The sequence below is a fragment of the Globicephala melas genome, chromosome 11, assembly GCF_963455315.2.
Source record: "Globicephala melas chromosome 11, mGloMel1.2, whole genome shotgun sequence".
NCBI lineage: Eukaryota > Metazoa > Chordata > Mammalia > Artiodactyla > Delphinidae > Globicephala > Globicephala melas.
The window spans coordinates 19,449,365-19,468,790 of record NC_083324.2 but is presented as its reverse complement, the minus strand read 5'-3'; the positions used below and the strand labels follow the sequence as shown (position 1 = coordinate 19,468,790).

The following is a 19,426-nucleotide window of genomic DNA, read 5'->3' as shown; positions in this document are numbered from 1 at the left end:
AGCTGGCTTTCCCGACTGGGCAGGGTGCCAGGCGAGCTCGACTACCCCCATTGTCACTTCTGGTCCTTGGTGCTTGCACCAAATGCTGTTATTCTAGGCTTCAGGAAATTTTCTAACCACTGGACAGGGTCCAATGCTGTGTGCTAATGAGTTTCAGATTGGAGGACTTCACTGTGCATGTGTCAGAAAAGTGCCATGGTTTCTGGTGAGGTGGGGGGAGGGAAGAAAAGGCACACAAAAAAGGAAGAAAAAAACAGTAGTTAAAAAATGCTGGCTACTCAAATTGACAGGGAACGTGACCTCTGCACTTCATCAGAAATTCCTGCAGACTTACAAAATAAAGGAGTTTGCTTTTATCACACACTGTGAGGCTCATATGGAAAAATGGAAAACACTACATCACTTGACCTCGGCATGGCCCCTTTCAACCACAGACGAATATTGTGTACAAAAATTCTAAATCAACTTAAGATGTTCCACAAAAAAAAACCTTTAATTTTCTGCATTAGGCTTGATGATTACTATTTTGGGTCTTGAGATTTTGCTTAGAAGGTTCACACAGGAAAAGGACTCATAATTCCAGGAAGAGTATTTTCTCACTTCGGGAATATTCATGGTCTGGCCTCTGTTGGGTGGGCACATCACGGTCTACACTTCCCTAGATTCCTTGGAAAATAATGAGCAAGCCTCACTTACCCAGGTTTGAAAGTCACCCAAGACTGAATCATGATTATTTGCTTACATTAACAGAACATTAAAACAAATTTTAAACAACTTAAGAAAACTCTAGCCATCTTTGCTTGGTGATTCACTTCTCTGGGAAGCTTCTTTCCCCGGTCAAGGCAACCAACAGGCTTGACAGCAAGACTTCTCATCATGCTATCACCGTCTACCAAAGAAGAAGCCCTTCTTAGGAGAGTCTAACTTACAGGATTTTTTTTTTTTTAATGAGATTACATTTCTTTTTTTTTTTCTTTTTCTTTCTTTTTTTTTTTTTTTTTGCCACACTTAGCACTGGCAACTTTAAAAATCCAATCCTTTCACATCCTCCAACTGTCATCAACATTTTTTTCAGACGATGTCAATAAAATTGATTGCTTGCAGTTCTGAATTCTGCTCTGCACATGGAAACAATATCATTTGTTTTAAAGTATTTTCGACGGGGGCGGAAGGAGAAACAGAACGTCAGCAAGCCCCTCCACAACATTGGGGCGGGGTGGGGAACAAACCAGAAGCAAAGTAAATGGTCGGCTGGAAACTCTGACGAACATTCCCGATATATAAACCCTAAACCTTACTGTTGTGGCGACTGATACGTCTTCCTGTCAGATATGAATGATGTTTCTGGAACGTTAATACGTTCATTCAATTCTCACTCCCTGTACTGAAAATATTCCCTACTTTGGCTCAGAGGCATCTTGACAGCTTTGTTGTAATCTTGTATGTGAGCCCTCAGACGACACAGTTGTTCAGATGCCTCATACCTACAAGCAATCTGTTGCTTTTACAAGTTTAATCGAGGTATGAGGGATATGATGGTGGAACCACATCGACTTGACATATTCAACTCAGTTGTCTATCAGAGAAACCACTCTGGGTGGTGGCAGACTTCCATGATGCTCAGCAACTGTACACACTTCTAACTCCCTAATCTGTAATACTACCAAATACAGCTTGGGCTGTTTTTTTTTTTTTTCCTCCCCTTTTCCCGAAGCACAAGTGGACGACCAGCAAGGGTCCGACAGTGTTATTCCTAATTACCTTTTTTTTCACTCTTGATCTTGTGGCTCTCATAATTAGTTACCTGGGGCTGCAATCCAATTTGAAGTGATGACAAGAAAGTGATCCATGAAAAAGTAATAAGTTAAATCCAATTTCAGCCTTCCTCTAATTAAATGCACATGGAACTAATGACTCCAACCCTAGCATTTCAGTGATAATGGTAATTAGCAAGGTGGGAGTTGCTCTCTTTTTCAACACTGGAGGTGTAAACCACAAGGTAAAATGTAGGAGCACTCTTAATTACATGTGTCATTTTGTCAGCAATTTACACATTTTTGACCAGTCAAGTATGTTTTTTTTCCCCCTGTTCCTCCCAACCTCCTAGCCCCAACAATGATTATAACATACTATTTCCATGTTCCAGCACATGGAAGCTCACAGGAGCATTTCAGCCTAGAGAATAAGAAATAACGTTTTCTTCGCCCTTGTTCACTGCTGTGATACACATACACACACACACACACACACACACACACACACACACACACAGCGACAATTAGGATAATTATGCAGATCTTATTCCTCTTAATTGAAATCCAGATATTTACAGTGGAAATTGGTTTCTGTTGGTTGGGCTTTAGTTTTGCTTACGCTATGAAAAATACAATAATTTGCTTATTGATGGAAAACATGGCACTCAGTAGATGCTGAGTAAATACACGTTGAAGGAGAAGCAATAATTAACTTCCTGATAACACACTGGTTTTCGGTGGTCTTAGAACACCTGGCTTTCCAGCCTGGTTGTCGCTGGATGTTTCCAGCATCCAGTTGTCACTGCCTGTGTGCTCTGTAGCAAGTCACTTAACCTCTCGGAAGTTTCACTTTTCCTCATCCACAGAATGGTTCATGATAGTTCTACACCACAGAGTAGCCATGGGGCTGGTCCATAAACCTGAACTATCTTTGCAGATAGGGACATAAGCACGTGCTGACAAACACATGCTTACACTTCAAATAGCGGCATCACATTTGCATTTTAATGTTCAGATGCGTGTAAGCAAAGTGACCATATAATTAAATGTCCAAACTGGGATACTTTGAAGAGTGAGAGTGATTAATAAGTACACTCAGTCAACAGGCATAGACTAAGGCTGTCCTGGGCAGACACAGGATCACCTTATATACAGCTGAAGTTGAAAAGCAAAAATGAGGGAACTCGTCATATCACAACTCACATGAAGACTCTGGTGGCAAGGACAAAACACATTATTTTGGAAAAAATTTTTTTTTCCAGCAACAGTATTGAACCTGGGCAAACAGATGGACTTCTTGAGCTTCATGAAACCCTTGACGCAAAATTCTGTGTGCATGTGCGTTTTTCTAGGAGGGGATCCTGTTTCTCTCATATTTTTAATGGTGCGCGTAATCGGAAAGACTTGATAACCACTTTAAAGCATCATTTCTATGTTATCGTTTCTTATCCAGACTTATTTTTGAGGGTTTGGGGATTCTCCAAACTTGTGTGATAACAGCGAAATCTTAAAAGGTACCAAAATTTCAACACTTCATATCAATCTCATGCCAGGGATGCAAATTCTAGACAATGTTAACTGCAAACATCAAAAAAAAAAAAATCTGCCTCCCTCTCCTGAACTATTATGAACTTTACTAATTCAGCGCATAGGGATATCTTTTAAGGGTATTTCCAAACCATTCCATTTCACTATCCACCACAAAATCATAGTTTCCCTTTAAAGGTTTCCTCTTACCAGTTTATTCCTCAGTGAATAACGTGGAAATGATACGAGGTACTAAGATTATATGTGGCATTAATGCCAAGCAAAATGCTGCCTAAAGCACGTTTTATATAACTGCAAATAAAAATGTGGAAAAAAACACCTGCTGAATCTTGCATTTTAACTTCCTCCACTTAAAGCACGAGTCCTCATTACCATCCTGAGCTTCCAACCGGATGAAAAGGCAGACCCTTCCAGTGAATTCCACCAGCCCTCCTTCCAGTGAAACGGCCCCCTGTGTGAGGGGCTTGCACACGAGATAACCTTGGAAGGAGGGGATGGGACAGGAGAGAAAAGTATCAGATGACTGCTTTCAAGTTCAAATTCCTTCTACACGGCCTGAAATGGTGGTCAGCTCTCCTCGGTAAGCAACACACCAGGTTTACTTTCTTTCTTAACTTGAATGCTGCCAGAGTACACATGTACTTTTACTTTCTTAGGAGAAAATGTGTCATTTGATTTCCTTCCAGTTTATGTCCTTGTGCCAACAACTAAAATGCTTAGAGAACCCAAATGAATGACTACCAGAAACGGTGGTCAAAGTCCCAAAATGTGATCAATAAAATTGCTCACAAATTAATCTTCAGCTGGGAAAGTTACACATTTTCGAGGTTATGAGCGCACCTGCACTGTGAAGCATTTATTTCACTTGTTTTAGCAATCTTCAGAAGTATATAAATATTTATAAAAGGAAGCCTACTATTTTTACTCACATATAATTTTCTTTCTGTGGCGAAACCTGGTTAATTCTTTCACAGCTCAAGCATCCTGCAGGCAGGGTCCTGTCTCCTAGGCATTTTTACATCTCTGAACAGCAGCCTGATGCCCTGCAAGCTGTGGCTGTTCTAGAAACGTTCACTGAGTTGCATTTAATTAATTCAGATCCTTCTGAGGCTGAATTTATGACGGGGCCAATTTCCAATTTTCACTTGTACCATTCATAAAAAAATTTGCAAAGCAAATTAATAGACCAAGTAAGGAGCTATTTAGGTTACTAAGTAGGATATTTTTCAAGAACTTCAGAAGCAATATCTGTACCCAATTCATGCCTTCACCATAAACTACAGTGTCACCCAAGAACGCGACCAGTTCGGATTTAGTTCAGTATGTGTATCTGCAAAGAGCGTCATGTCTCACTTATTTACTCTCATTTCGCTGAAATTAGTCCAAATTGGTGATGTTTGACTACATTTTATGATCTCTGTCGAGTAACCACTTATAGCCTCCTCTAACTTTCCATTTTCTTTTGTTTGTATCATCAGCCTCTGAAACTGGAGAGCACTGCCAAACATAAAGCAGGGAAGTGTGAGATTTGCTTAAAATATGAGTCACAGTATATTTGGGGATTTGGGTTTCTTTCTTTTTTTTTTTTTTCCTCAAGCTATCAGCAGATCAAATCCTTCTTCCCCGTCAAGCCTTCCTCTATGCGGAAGATCTGAAATTTGCTAAAATAGGTCTCTCGGTGTAGAAGGGTAAGGAGATCAGAGATGAACACCGTTAAGATTTGCTGTAGGATTTCCCTTTCATGTCAGAGCCGCTCTGGCTGAGATGCCCCAACAAGGACATGGCTCGACAAGATGGATTTAAATGTGAAGGTTATTCCTTCCACGAATCACCAAGTCTACCTAAGTATTTTTATAACAAGGTAATATGCCATGTGGCCTAGGTTAGTTAATTTTTCCTCTCTGTTTGTGGAAGGTCAGCCAACCCAATAAAACTTAGTGAATTTGCATGACCCTACCAGGCAGCTGAGGAGACAACAGTCTATGATGCACTTGCATGTGTGTACACACGTACGTACAGACACACACACGCGCACACACACGCACACAAACACACACACAGGTCAACCAACTCTCCCCTCCACCCAACCCCGGAATCAACTCTTAAGACTGGTCTAAATTCTTTGCTTGTCAACTCTCCCACTGAAGGGACAGGAAAGGACTCAAAACATCTTCTTTAGCAAAACCAGCATCCAAGATGGCCCCCTCGTCCCACACTTTTCATACAGACTGAAGCGCTCCGCAGAATGCGTTAGGCTGGTGTTGACGCTATCCTTTGCCAGGAAAAACAAAGCCCTCTGTATCATACTCTCCTGGGGGCTAAAAGACTTCTAACGGGCAAGAAGAAGAAGAGCCCCCCGAAGGAAATCCCCTAAAACTTGACTTCGTATATTTAGCCCTAAAGGAACTTCACTCACCTTGGAAAAGAAGTTACCTAAAAATGCCCTATGTTTTTTAAAGTTTTTTTTTTTTTAATATGCTATCTGTGTTAACATGTAATGGGTTTACTATATTTCTATTTATTTATATTTTTATCTTTGGCTGTGTTGGGCCTTCGTTCCTGTGCGAGGGCTTTCTCTAGTTGTGGCAAGCGGGGGCCGCTCTCTATCGCGGCGCGCGGGCCTCTCACTATTGTGGCCCCTCTTGCTGCGGAGCACAGGCCCCAGACGCGCAGGCTCAGCGGCCATGGCTCACGGGCCCAGTTGCTCCGCGGCACGTGGGATCCTCCCAGACCAGGGCACGAACCCGTGTCCCCTGCATTGGCGGGCAGACTCTCAACCACTGCGCCACCAGGGAAGCCCGCCCTATGTTTTTTTACAAAGCATCTAGAAAATAAGTCTAGTCTAAAAGATTACAAATGATATTCAATACTGAAGAGCAGTTCGTTAGACCATGTATGTGTGTCCTTTTTGAAAATTCTCTCTAACCAAAGCACTACGATATGTGAGATTCTGTCCCCGAATAATATACTGTTATTTTTCCAACGCATTCGAGGTCTGATAAATTCAAGAGGACTCATAGTATTTTTAAGGCTGTGAGAGCTCCAAGGGGGAGGCAAAAAGAATGGACAGTCATTTGAATCACTGAATGACAGGCTGGGCTAGCTCCCTGTATACATTAATAAATTAGAATTTTAATTGTGTCTCTGTCTGCAGGAGATGCCCCGGTACTTTAATATGTACCAACAATTGGCTATGTTCTGGAATCTGCAATGTGGCCTCTGCTGCTGACCTCTGAAGCACAATTCCCAGTCTGACTACGGAAACTGTGCAGTTTGATCCTTTCAACTTATTTGAATCCTGACAAATAAGCTCACAGCTGAAAGGTCAACACAGTCATATTTCATCCTCCAGAGCTGTTCTTAAGACATCTGCACAACAAAGCACTGCTTACAGCACCTGACATGGGACCTCAGTGGCACTGGACCTCATTAAAAATGTCCCCAGCATTCACACACATGAAAAGGCATATGGGTTGGTGGTGGCTGACCAAATAAAATGCTTTTGGAAGTGTTGGTAAACAAGGCACATTGTCATTCAACTCTGCCAGTGAAGTGCTACTACTATCATGCTGAACTTCCTCTAGATGGTGACAATTTCCAAGCAGACGTAGAAGCACCAGAAGGTGTGGCCCAAGGTCAGTCTGATCTTTGTAGGATAATTTGGGTGCTGGTATACTGGTTCTCTCTGATCTAAGTCAACCCAAGCTAGAATTTCGGTTGACCTTGTGATCATCTTAATCGGCATCAAGTTATACCCACCAGCTCCCACTTACAAACTCCTCTCCAGAATGCCCAGCGTGGGAAACTCATCTTTGCTTCCCATTTGGGGGGATGCCCACTCTTAGCTATGAAAGTAGTTGAGCCACTTGGTACCTGCAAGTGCCCTCCCTGTCCTGGATGGGAGCATGGGATACTCCATGTCAAGTTTCTTTAAAACGTCTATGACAATTTTCTACTCCAAGTCAAAGATTCAAAGTAGATTTTTATGAACTCACTCCTTCCACTCCGCTAACCCCTGCCCTCAATGTGCCTGAAATGAGAAGCTGCTAAAACAGTCTTTTGGAGTATATTTACATAAAAAATGCTTGCCAATCTTTATTAATGATTCAGAAATATTTGGAAAACAGCCAGTGAATAATGGAGTAGGTATTACATTCATTCCTAGGTGTATTAAAAATACTGTATCGTCCTTAATCCCAGTACGTTCCTGACAGTATTGACATTTTGGGTTGAATAATTCTCTCTTGTGGGATACTTTCCTGTGCCTTGTAGGATGTTAGCAGCCTCCCCGGTCTCCCTCTACTAGATGCCAGTAGCACCCATTCCCCCGAAGTTGTGAGAACTGAAAATGTCTCCAGACACTGCCCACTGTCCTTAGAGGGGTTAAAAAGCACTCCGGCTGAAAACCACTGCACTAAAGTAACGTGTGTGTGTGTGTCTGTGTGTGTGTGTGTGTGTGTGTGTGTGTGTGTGTCTGTGTGTGTGTGTCCCATTTCCAGACAGATCACAAGAGAATGAGTGACATATGTGAGTACTATGGACTTTTCCTCATTGGTTAGCCACACTGCCTAATAAGCAACCCATGGCAACAACTCCTCAGCCTCCGATTAAATTGTCTCATTAGATTTGTTTACTCCCAACAACAAAAATGTTGGTTGAACAGACATTTTCCCCCCAAATGTCATGTTCTAGCGTTAAACAGAAAAATGAACTTTTTTGCAGAAGATTTCCTTACGGGATTTGCAATTCTCAACACAATCCACTTCTGAATGGCTTATCAGCTGTCCCAAAGTGTATCATCAACTTAAAGGAAAAGAAAGAAGAAAAAAGAAAAAAAAAAAAGACTTGCTACCTGAAGGGCTGGTTGTTTGTCATTCCTCTTGGGAGACTTTAATCCACTAACTTGCTGCTGTTGCTGCTGGAGAAGAAGCTGTCTTGCCACTTGAAGCGCCTGGAAGGAAAAATGGAAGGAAAACGTTTGTGTTACTACACAGGTTCAGGGCCTCCTTCGCAAAAAAGTATTCTAGGAAGGACACATGAGGATGAGATCTTGACTTTTCCATTTCCGGGCAAAAGAAACAGCAAACCAAACTTCCCACCAGTCTAAGTTGGAAAACTTTCCAGAATGTGTTTACATTTTCTTAGAGTTAGCCAATTCCATCCACAGTTCCTCAGGCATAGCAGTCCTTCTGAGCAGACACTTGATTCCTACCATAAATCTGACATGAAAGGCAGAGTATGAATGATTGGGACTTTGAGGAAGGAGGGCAGAGAGAGGCCAGAAGGAACCTGGGCAAAGCCAGAAACTTCGGAGACAAGGAAGGGCTCCTTTCAAAGGTCCCTTCATACGCCTCCAATTCTTCTCGTGGCAGCTAGGCAACTCGAGTTGAAAGTTAACACTTTCACCTCATTTGAGTCCAAATAAAGAGGAAAAGCTAAGTGGTGGACCACACTGTGGGTGAAGTTATTTGTGAAGGAAGATCAAAACAGGGTGACCTTGATGGACTACGTACGAAAAAATCTTGGCCAATCTGACCCCCAAGTCCACTCAAAGGGTACCTTACACACTTGTGAATAAAACTGACTGTGTCAAACACACATGGGTCCTTCTGAGCTTACACCACGGGCTGGTTTTTATTTAAAGCTAGAAACTGGGGAGGTGCTATCGACTGGAGATAAAACCAAAGGAGAAAACGAGACTCCTCCAAAGGCAGAACACTGACCAATGACTGACCGATCTTTTTTGAAAGCTCAAATAAAAAAGTATGTCATCAATAAATCCTCATGCAGTCATTCAGGGACAAAGGACTTAACAGGAATAACTGCTAGCCCCACCTTTCCAAAGAGGACAGCAGGATTGGCAACGGAACACTGAAATCTGCAGACATTGTGCTAGAAAATCACACGAGAAGTTAGATTATTTGAATCAATTCAGCTGAGAACCAAAAATGTACATATGGACAAGATGTCGAGAAGGCTCATTAAATGATGCGCCTGGAGTTTAGAGACAAAACAAGATTTACTGGGGATCACATCAATAATCATTGCTACATGATAACTCATTATTTGTGCCTGAAAGAAGGTTCACACACAGACAGGGTCAAAGTATCGAAAAGACCTGACACTATAATCTTAGAAAGTGTGAAAATGGGCTAATGATGGTAGTGTGTTCCTCAAAGAGGAACAGATGTCATTTACATAAGAAAACAGTGTTTATAGTTCTAGGAAAAGTTAGAGTGACACGGTGCAGTGTGGAAAGGCAAGATGGTACGGGGTTTCCCGTGCAGCAAACTCAGGGGAAGGGCAATGAGAGTGGTCAAGGGGGCTACTGTTCACGAAAGATGCCTAAAAATGTTGCATCAGCAAGAGGAGTACTTCTCCTCAAAGGACAATCTAACTAAACCGAGCTCATGACTGTACCGTTGTCACAAAGAATATGTTTAAGACGCTATGTAAGGTTGCGTGGTGGCTTCGTGCCTAAGAGGTCCAGAGGGAGGAAATGAAACATACGCACAGATAAAGAAAACGGGTGACCAAGAAAAGATCTTGGGAAAGCTGGACCCCTCCGATCTCACCTCCCTACTGCACCCACCCTTCTTAGCCCTTCAGTAGCCTTCTGTCTACTGAACTCACCACGACCAGCCCTTCAGATGGAACGGACAGGCTATTTCATCTGGGAAGGGAGAGGCGTGTTCGAGAAAGCCTGCCTGCAAGAGCCTTGAGAAGAGAGGCTGTCTGAGAGGGGCATCTGGAAGCCAAGACGCCTGGGAGAGTTGCCTGAGACTCCAGCCTGCTGTCTCCGAGGAGGATTCACCACCATCACTGGACTCCGGGTTTCCTTGTCTCCTTGGAGACGCTCAGTACATGCGTAGGTGTAAAAGTGGGCAGAGTGAAGATTTCATTTATATCATATAAGAAAAATAGTCCCGTTGCAAGGTGCCTGCAGGAGCAAAGAGCCTCTCCTCCTACTGTATACGTCCTCTTAGCTATTTTCCATGAAGGTTTTATGGCTTTTTAATGTAGGAAAGGGAACTGTTATATATTTTAAGTGCTACCTTCAGAGCTCCCAGAGTCACAGACTGATGAGCCAAGAAGGGTCTGGCTGCTGGTTGGAAAGGCAGACGGAAGGTCTGTAGATGACAACGAAAAGATCGTGCGGAGAAAGATACGGTGGGGAAGAGGAGAAAAGTTAGGCACATTCAAGACCAAAACAGTGCAAGCAAAGGAGATCAGAGTAGCGGCAACTCCGCAGGGTCACAAATCTTTGTTGAAATAATTTACCACGTTTCACCAAATACCTGGAGAACAGGGACTCAACTTTCAGGTACTCAAGTCTCCGAGAATCTATACAGTGAGCTCCTCATTTAAGCAAAAGACATACTAATAAGTGTCCTTTAAAAAAATGTACATACACACAAACCTATTCTTCTATGAGCAAGTTCTCACAAACACACTTCAGCAAAATAAAGTAGAGGACTCAAATTTAAGTTTGCAACAAATGTTTACTAAGCTGGCTCTATACATTTCAAAATTAGCTACTGGAATCCTTGCAATTTTTTCTGCTGGGTTGAGGGAAAAAAAGTCGTTTATGTGTGTAACATCTTTTTCAGACCCAACATGGGGGAAATCAAATTACATAATCGTGGAACAAACTCCAGCCCTTTCACAGCATTTCAGACAAAGCCACACCAAAGAAGATAATTAAAGGTAGAAGCACAGGGCAGAAAAGGTTTAGGAACTTGTATGAACACAAGGGAAATTTTAGTCAAACTACTGAAGAGAGAACAGATGATGAAGATGTATAAACTGGCCTCCAAATTTCACCCTCAAAATGAATGCAAACAGGTAAAATAACTTCAAATATTTGGGATGGAGAGACAACCCTAGTGCAAAGAATATATTCATCTTGGGGGACTTCCCTCGGCGCAGTGGATAAGACTCCGCGCTCCCAACGCAGGGGACGCGGGTTCGATCCCTGGTCAGGGAGCTAGATAGAGCCTGCGTGCTGCAACTAGAGTTCGGCATGTCGCAACTAAGACCTGGCACAGCCAAACAAATAAATAAATCTTAAAAAAAATATATTTAAAAAGAATTATTCATCTTGATATGAATTGTTACGAATTATTCCATAATAATTCCCTGGCCTAATCATGAGTATGAGAACAAAGTCGGTCCATACTAACACTTCCCCACCTTCCGAAAAATCAACTAAGGTCTCAGCCAGAATTTTAAAACCTAATTTATTAGAACTTATAAAGTGCTGTGAAATCAATCACTAAAGGGCATTTGCTTTTCTGATTCCCATGATATTTAAATCACTGTAAACTAGATTTTAAATCGTCACGAAAAAAGAAGAGAAACAGACCCTTAGTGCACAAGACTATGTATATGACGTTATAATACAAATCCCTTTTTTTAAAAAAACATCTTTATTAGAGTATAATTGCTTTACAATGGTGTGTTAGTTTCTGCTTTATAACAAAGTGCATCAGCTATACATATACATATATCCCCATATCTCCGCCCTCTTGCGTCTCCCTCTGACCCTCCCTATCCCACCCCTCAAGGCATCTACCATGTAAGTCAAACATGCTTATCGTCATGTTCACTGCTGGTCAGTAAAAAATTTGTAATGACTGATGGGATCCCCTTTGGGAACTGCACCAGGGACTTAGGTCCACTTTGTTTCCTATACATGCTGACTTGATAGCCATTTTTACCTGTTCCATGCATCAAAATCATAAAAACCGGATTCATGTCTCTCATCTCTGATTCCACTGCCTGAACCTCAGAGATGTGTCCGAACACGACTAAGGAGTGAGGACAGACTTCTCTTATTTTTATAACAGTTTCTCAATCATGGTTGGAGCAAGGTCCCTTAAGATATCCTGTTTGAAGATACAAGTAGATCCTTCAGCAGCTATAGAATAATAAGATTCAAGTAGATATTGTGTGTGTGTGTGTGTGTGTGTGTGTGTGTGTGAGAGAGAGAGAGAGAGAGAGAGAAAGAGAGAGAGGGAGGGAGAGGAAGAGAAAGGGGGAGGGAGGGGGAGGGAGGGGGGAGGGAGAGAGAATATGAATAAATAAAAGAATTTCCCTTGTAAGAAGCAAGGATCAACTGTGACTCAAGTTCCAGGCCAACTGCTTGTGTAAATAACTTAAAAGGTTCCATCCAATCTCTGGAGACCTTTTACTCTTGGTGGTGGTTTCCTGGGCTGGGTTGAGTCAACACTTCCTTTAGAACAGATGTGACAATTGCCTGGCCCTGGATAACGCGGTGCTGTACTTGACTGCTAGGCTGGAGTTACAGTAAAGATGCAGTTCGAAGATGTCAGTGTGAAGGCGAGTGATAAAACCAGGCACTTACGGCTCAGTTGCACACAATCCCATTTATTGTCCTTCAGCAGACGAAATCAATGGCCCTGTGAGCTAACAGGAGCCAAGGCATACACTGCCTCCCTCTCTGCCTTGGCTGCTATCTATGCCCCGATCTGCCCAAGGGGCTGAAGTCTCCTTGTGGTCAGCACGCCACAGACCCCAGCCCGAGCTGGGCACTCAGAAGGTCAGGGGGACGGGCGCTGGGTTGCTAGTTTGGCAGCATGCTAGTTAGTTTCATGGTGACTGGGGACCTGGACAGTTTTGACACATCTTCCATTCTTTTGGTTCCAGATGACTTCATTCTCAGCAGTGCCTCCCATTCCTTGTAAATACGTGCCATCTGTTATTTACAAATTACATTTTACATCAGCATGTTTGTAACTTTCGAGCTATTTACATCTCAAGTTCACGGCAGGTGCTTATATTTGGGGGGTGAGGCATCCTATGAGGTGTGCTATGTTTAGCATGTTCATCAAGGTAGCCAATGTTCAAAAAACACGTTTGCCATATTTTAAGAAACACCAATGTGTTTACATAAAATATGGTTTGAGTAAACATGCACACAAACAGAAAGCAACCCGGTAGGAGAAAACAGACAATTTTTTTTTACATAACACACTTGGTGATGAGATCAGTACCTGAGGTCAGTACTGATACATGGAGGTCTTCCAAAAATATGAGGCACTGCAGCATTTTAGGTCAAGGGTCAGCAAACTTTAGCCCGGGGACCAAATCCAGCCCATCACCTGTTTTTGTCCAGCCCATGAGATAAGAATGGTTGTAACTTATTTAAACAGTTGGGAGAACAACAAAAAAATATTTTGTGACATGAAAATTACATGGAATGTAAGTTTCAGCGTCCACAAATAAAGTTTTATTGGAACACAGTCACCTTCATTTGCTTCCATACCACCTGGCTGCTTTTAGGCCACAAAGCAGAGTTAAGTACTTGTGACAGAGACTGAAATGCCTAAAATATTTCCTATATATCTAGCCCTTTACAAGAAAAGTTTTGCCAGCTTGTCTTAGGCTGCTATCTGTATTCTGAGAGTCTCATAAGATTCCACCGGACACAATTTTATATAAACAGAGCTTTCAATCATTTGGCCAGAATAATTTTAGTGGAGCTAAGATGCAAGGATGTTACTAATTAGCTATTCTTAAGGCTCAAACTCATTTTTGATTTTCTAAGAAGGAACTGGGACAGGAACACAAAATACATCCACGTACTCCTCTATCTGAAACCATTTCAAACTACTTGCGAATGCTGGACGCATGTCTCTTCTTCCCACAGGTCATTTATAGCAGTTCAGAGTGCATCTCATTCTAGTGCGAGGTTTTCGACGTTCCCTATTGGCCAGTGGAGAGGGGCTGCTGACTTCCTGTCTGCCCCGAGAAGCTGTCCCATTTCCAGCTTCAAAGGCAGCTCTGAGTCAGCCACCCTTCCTCTAGTTTCTTTTCCTAGACTCTCCGCACCCCGCAAGATCAAACCTGTTTCTCAGATAATTTCACAGGCTAATCAACAGTCACTGCGTAGATGAGGATGGAAGGAAAAGCCAGCAATAAAAAGCTGCATGGGAAGCTTAGTAGGAAAGAAGACATGTTCTCTCCTCTATTTCTCAACCTCTACAGACACCTCAAGTCCCTCCAGAGCACCTTTTCCCCCTACGCTAATTTGCTACCTTGGTTCAACTCCAGCAACTAGTTACCATCTAAACACGAGTGCTCCTCATGGAACCCAATCTGACAACTGCTCTGGAGCAAGACCCAGAAATAAGTATGCAGGGAAACTCCATCACCCTCTTGCTTTGGACACAGTAAGCATTCCAGTGCAGGATGAAAAGCAGGTTTGTGGGTTACCTTAAGAAAAGAAATGACGGTGGCTGACAGAACTAGAAGCATTTGCACAGAACCAACAACATTCCAAGGCAGTGAATTCTCCAACAAGAATGCAAAAAAAGGGCTTCCCTGGTGGCGCAGTGGTTGAGAGTCCCCCTGCTGATGGCAGGGGACACGGGTTCGTGCCCTGGTCTGGGAAGATCCCGTATGCCGCGGAGCGGCTGGGCCCGTGAGCCATGGCCGCTGAGCCTGCGCGTCCGGAGCCTGTGCTCCGCAACGGGAGAGGCCACAACAGTAAGAGGCCCGCATACCGCAAAAAAAAAAAAAAAAAAAGAATGCAAACAAACAAACAAAAATATATATGTATATACACACACACATACATATATATGTGTATATGTATATAATTTACAACTAGAGCACTTGGTTATCACAGGAGAATGGAAAAGTGAGCTGATCTCACAGAGGGATTTCAGTGATTATGAATATGAAAATATTAGATGCCCAAGGAAAGATTCCAATTCTAACGATTGTGTAAATATTAGATACCCAATGAAAGATAGCACTATAGCAGACCCTCAAGTCATGTTACTGGTGACATAAGTAAACAACAAACAAAAACCTACTGCATCAGAACTTTAATACACAGAGGGCAACAACAACCAACAAAAAATCATCAGAGAGCCTTTAATTGTCTCTTTGCACCAGTCACTGTTTGGTCTAATCTGTGATACTGCAAATAAGGGTGTAGACTCTGAGCATTCATTGGTAGTTGATTCACTTGACTCCACCCCCCAAAAGTAGGCGGGGCCGACAGCAATGCCTTAGATCATTTGGGACAGCGGATTTGAATCAGTGACCCAGAAGAGAAAGGTTCTACGGAGCATCACCCATCCTCAAGAGTTCTGACAGCTCTGTAAAGTGTCCTACACTTTGAGGGCATTCCAGCTGATATTTAGAGAGGGCATGGCTTTCTCCAAATGTTGCACAGCCTCTGCAAGTGAGTTTATGAGACAACAGCTGGATAGACGTGGTGAAAAACTGGAGCAGAGACCATCCCACTCCTACGACTCTCCAAAACTACGTGTTCAAGTTAAAAGCAAAAGGGACAGGAAATGGAAAAGTCAAAGTTCCCTATCGTCATCGCTGTCCTAACTGAAGAAGAAGACAGGGCCGTGAGCAGTGTCACCTCCACCTGTGCGGGTGGAGAAAGATGAGGCCAACGCCCAGCGTTCCCTCCCCAACCGGGACCACTGCAATTTCTTTACTGTCCCACACCAGCTTGAACCTCCATCCTCTAGATGTACTTCCAATGCCACGTTTCCCAAATCTTTACTGACAAGATTTCATGTTCCTTAAGCTACACAGAGGATGCTATGACGTTTACTAGTCATATATTCTTTGCTTTAAAATCTAACAAATAATGCAAAGACATGAGTACAGGTAGGCTGGGAGTGTGTGTGAGTGAGTGAGTGCGTGTGTGTGTGACAGTGTGTGTGAGTGCGTGTGTGCGTGACTGTGTGTGTGAGTGCGTGTGTGTGCGTGAGTGTGCGTGTGTGTGTGTGAGTGCGTGTGTGTGCGTGTGTGTGTGTGTGTAGGCAAATGCATTAGAGCATATTTGCTTGGGAGAAAAGGTGGCAAATGCCATTTCCTTCTTTTTTAAACATTTAATTTTTTTATTTTTTATTTTTAGAAGAGCTGGGATGAAGGAGAACAGAGTTATGCAACCGTGTTCTTGCACCATGCCATGATTCACCAGCATTAGTGCTGCAGGGTTCAAACACCATCTCATGCACCTACTACAGGAGACTTGGACACAGAAATAATACCTGAAGGCTGCAGACAGGAGGAGGCGTTGTGCTATAAGCCCCACCTCCAAAGGAAAGCTGGAAGGGTCCAAAGGAAGCAGAAAAAGGGTCCGCAAACCCTATATTCACTTGCAGTTATGAATAACCTTTTTCATTTGTAAGGCGCCCAGAAGATGCCTCCTGCCAAAGAAGGTCAAAGTTAGGAACTTTCACAAGCCAAGAGGAAAAGGGTATCTGTGATCCTCTTGCAAAATCAGCTGAAATAAGTGCAATGGCTACAAACAGGCAGAAAGTCTGTTTGAAGTCTCTTGTAAGAGGAGGAAAGAAAAGCCCCACCATAACGCTCCTACTCCAAACACCTATTAACATAGGGCCCCGCAAGCACCTTGCTGAGGCCCCGGCTGGCTGCTCCTGGCGGGAGCCAGTGCCAGACGCTGAATCACCACCACCGAGTCTCCGGTACCTGAGTTGTGTTTGGAAGGATTCCATTCAAGCACTGCCCAGGCCTGAGCCTGTCTAGCTCATGAGAGTTGACAAGCCCTCAGCCTGGGGTACCGTGACTGGAGGCAAGATCAGCACTGCCATCTAGTAGAACAGAAGTCGGCTTTATAGACAGTATCTAAAACGTTCAGCAGGGTGCTGCGTCAAACCCGCTTCCGCCCGTTCAGGAAGGACCAGACTGTATCCAAAAGTGAACAAGTAACCTGGCCCAGTCCTCCTCCAAGTTCCCAAAGTAGAAAACGGGGGGGGGGGGGGGGGTCAAATGCGAGACTAAATGAATCCAAGGGATCTGTTCACTCACTGTATTAACCTGCCGTTTTCTGCAATTGCCTTTTAGGAGGGTGCAGCCCGGTAACTCTCATTATGAATAATCCAGATGCTTATCTTTTCATACCTTGCAGTGAGGCTTTGAACGCTGCCAAGGAATCGGGCTGGAATCATGCTCAAAATAAAGAAGTTTCTGTGATTCCGCTTGTAACACTGTACTTAAGTTTCTGCTCAGGCAAACGAGGCTGTATCCGCTTTTCTTCTTGTAATACAAGCCCTAACAGGGTTCGAGATGCCCTCACAGGAAATAAACCCTTAGAAGGCTTCACTTCACAAATTACCTTCCTTTCCTTCGCTGAATTTTGGGCAAAGAAGCAAGAGTGAGAACCAAGTCCAACTGAGATAAAAGACAAAAGAAAGAAATAGAAAAGAGAAGAGGGGGAGACCCAAATATGACTAAGAATCTCAAGTTTGGAACTACTCACTCTGGGCCAAAGTTAGTCTAGATAGAAAAAAAAAATCCAAATATTTTCCAATAATTTACACTTCGCAAGGCAGTTATTGCAAAGAGCGAAGAATATACCTGTATGAGAACTTAAGAAATGAGGCACATCTAGAAACACAGGGGCAAGTGGAGGGCCGTAACTCCCCGCATTTAGAATACTAAAATAAAAACAACGTACTGAATTGCTTACTATGTGCCAGGCATTATGCCAGTTACTTGCTTTATACTTTTTCTTTTATTCTTCGTTCCCACACATTTCTAAGGGAAGCAGGGGAAGGGTTTATGATTACCAATTTAAAGTGGAAAAACTAAGATGGTGAGGTTTGGTGACTTGCCCAAGGTCACAAGTCTAGTGAGTGGTTAGGACAGAAATACAAAAACAAACGTTGTCTCCTGAAAACGTGATACTCACATTCTGCCAAGGTCAGTGATTAGACCAAATATGGCCAAGGGTAGTTCTGGCAAAGGGACATGCAGTCCTACAGAGCCAAAAATGCATGAATGAACGTGCGTCCCGATGCCTTCAGGATGAAGGGAAGGGCCTCGTCACGGTACCACACTTCCTAACTCATCTGTCCTCTTCGCCCACGCTAAAGACTTGCTTTTTTTTTTTCAACCAGATCTTCCTATTCCCAGGACTCTTGGAGTCACAGTCACATCTGTAATCCCCTTCTTCATGTTCTCTGCCCACATTTACATGGCATCTAAGTATCTTCTCCATTTAAACACTACCCTTCCCAGACAAATACTGCATGACCTGACTTACACACATGGAATCTAAAAGAGTTGAATTCAAAGAAGCAGAGAGTAGAATGGTGGTTGCCAAGGGCTGGGGGGAGGAGAAATGGGGAGATACTGGCCAAAGGGCACAAACCTTCTGCTGTGAGAGAAGAATAAGTTCTGGGGATCTACTGTACAGCATGGTGACTACGCTTAATACTACTGTATTGTACGCTAGAAATTTTCTAAGAAGATACAGCTTCAACCTTCTCACCATACACACAAAAGGGTCACTAGGTAGAGGTGGTGGATGAGTTATTGAGTTTGACTGTGGTGATCTTTTCACAATGTATATATATATATACATGAAAACATCAAGTTGTACACCTTAATATAGGTACCATTTCTTTATGAAAACCTATCTCAATAAAGTTAAAAAATAAATGATATCTTTGAAAGTTAATTCTACCTCTTCCTAAAAACTCAACCCGGTTCCTTCAAGCAGCAGAGTCCTTCCCTTGGGGCCCAAGGGACCAGGGCTGCTTGAGAATCCCTGTAACACCCTGTGTTTCTATTGCTGTGATGGCAATCCCCAAGCAGGCAGACAGGAAGAAATGAACCAGCCCAGCTATCTCTGAATCTCCCTCATAATTATCTATCCAGATTCATCCATCTTCTCTGGGGATACTGATGCTGTCACCATCATCCCCTGATTTTGATCCTTTCTTCACGTCCCAGTAGGGACAAGTCCCCTGTTCCATGGTCAACTGAGCCAGGGTCGGACCTTTGCAAGAAGAGCGTTTCATAAAGCAAACAATGGAGTGGCTGAGCTGAGAGAGCACAGATTTTTCTCACAGTTTAACTGAAGTCCAGCCACAGTGCACACGCCGGGACACCTGTGTCTCTGCTCCACCTTTGGCTAAGTGCGACCTGTCTCTTTCCACCCACCAGGCATGGCTTTCAGGCCCAGCAGGATTTCCGGCCCCCGTTTTTTCAATCCACTGTAGATTCTCACATTCTACTACAGCTGCTTACTTCTTGTTTGAGTGGTGGGGGGTGGGTGTTAAGTAACTGTATGAAACTTTTTGGCTCTGAATGCTTTTCCC

The 19,426-nt window shown here is 43.2% G+C and overlaps 1 protein-coding gene across 10 annotated transcripts in view; it reads right to left on the bottom strand.

The window, feature by feature from the left end:
- FOXP1 (forkhead box P1) overlaps positions 1–19,426 on the bottom strand; it is a 598,062-nt gene that overhangs the window by 141,572 nt on the left and 437,064 nt on the right. For 9 of the 10 annotated variants that reach the window (XM_070046604.1, XM_060308593.2, XM_060308597.2 and 6 more), the window contains one exon: positions 8,155–8,253. In XM_070046604.1, the coding sequence (XP_069902705.1) occupies positions 8,155–8,253 (99 nt within the window). Of the gene's footprint in view, positions 1–8,154; positions 8,254–9,935; positions 10,033–19,426 lie in introns of those variants that run through there. The other variant, XM_060308600.2, reaches the window with a different exon arrangement.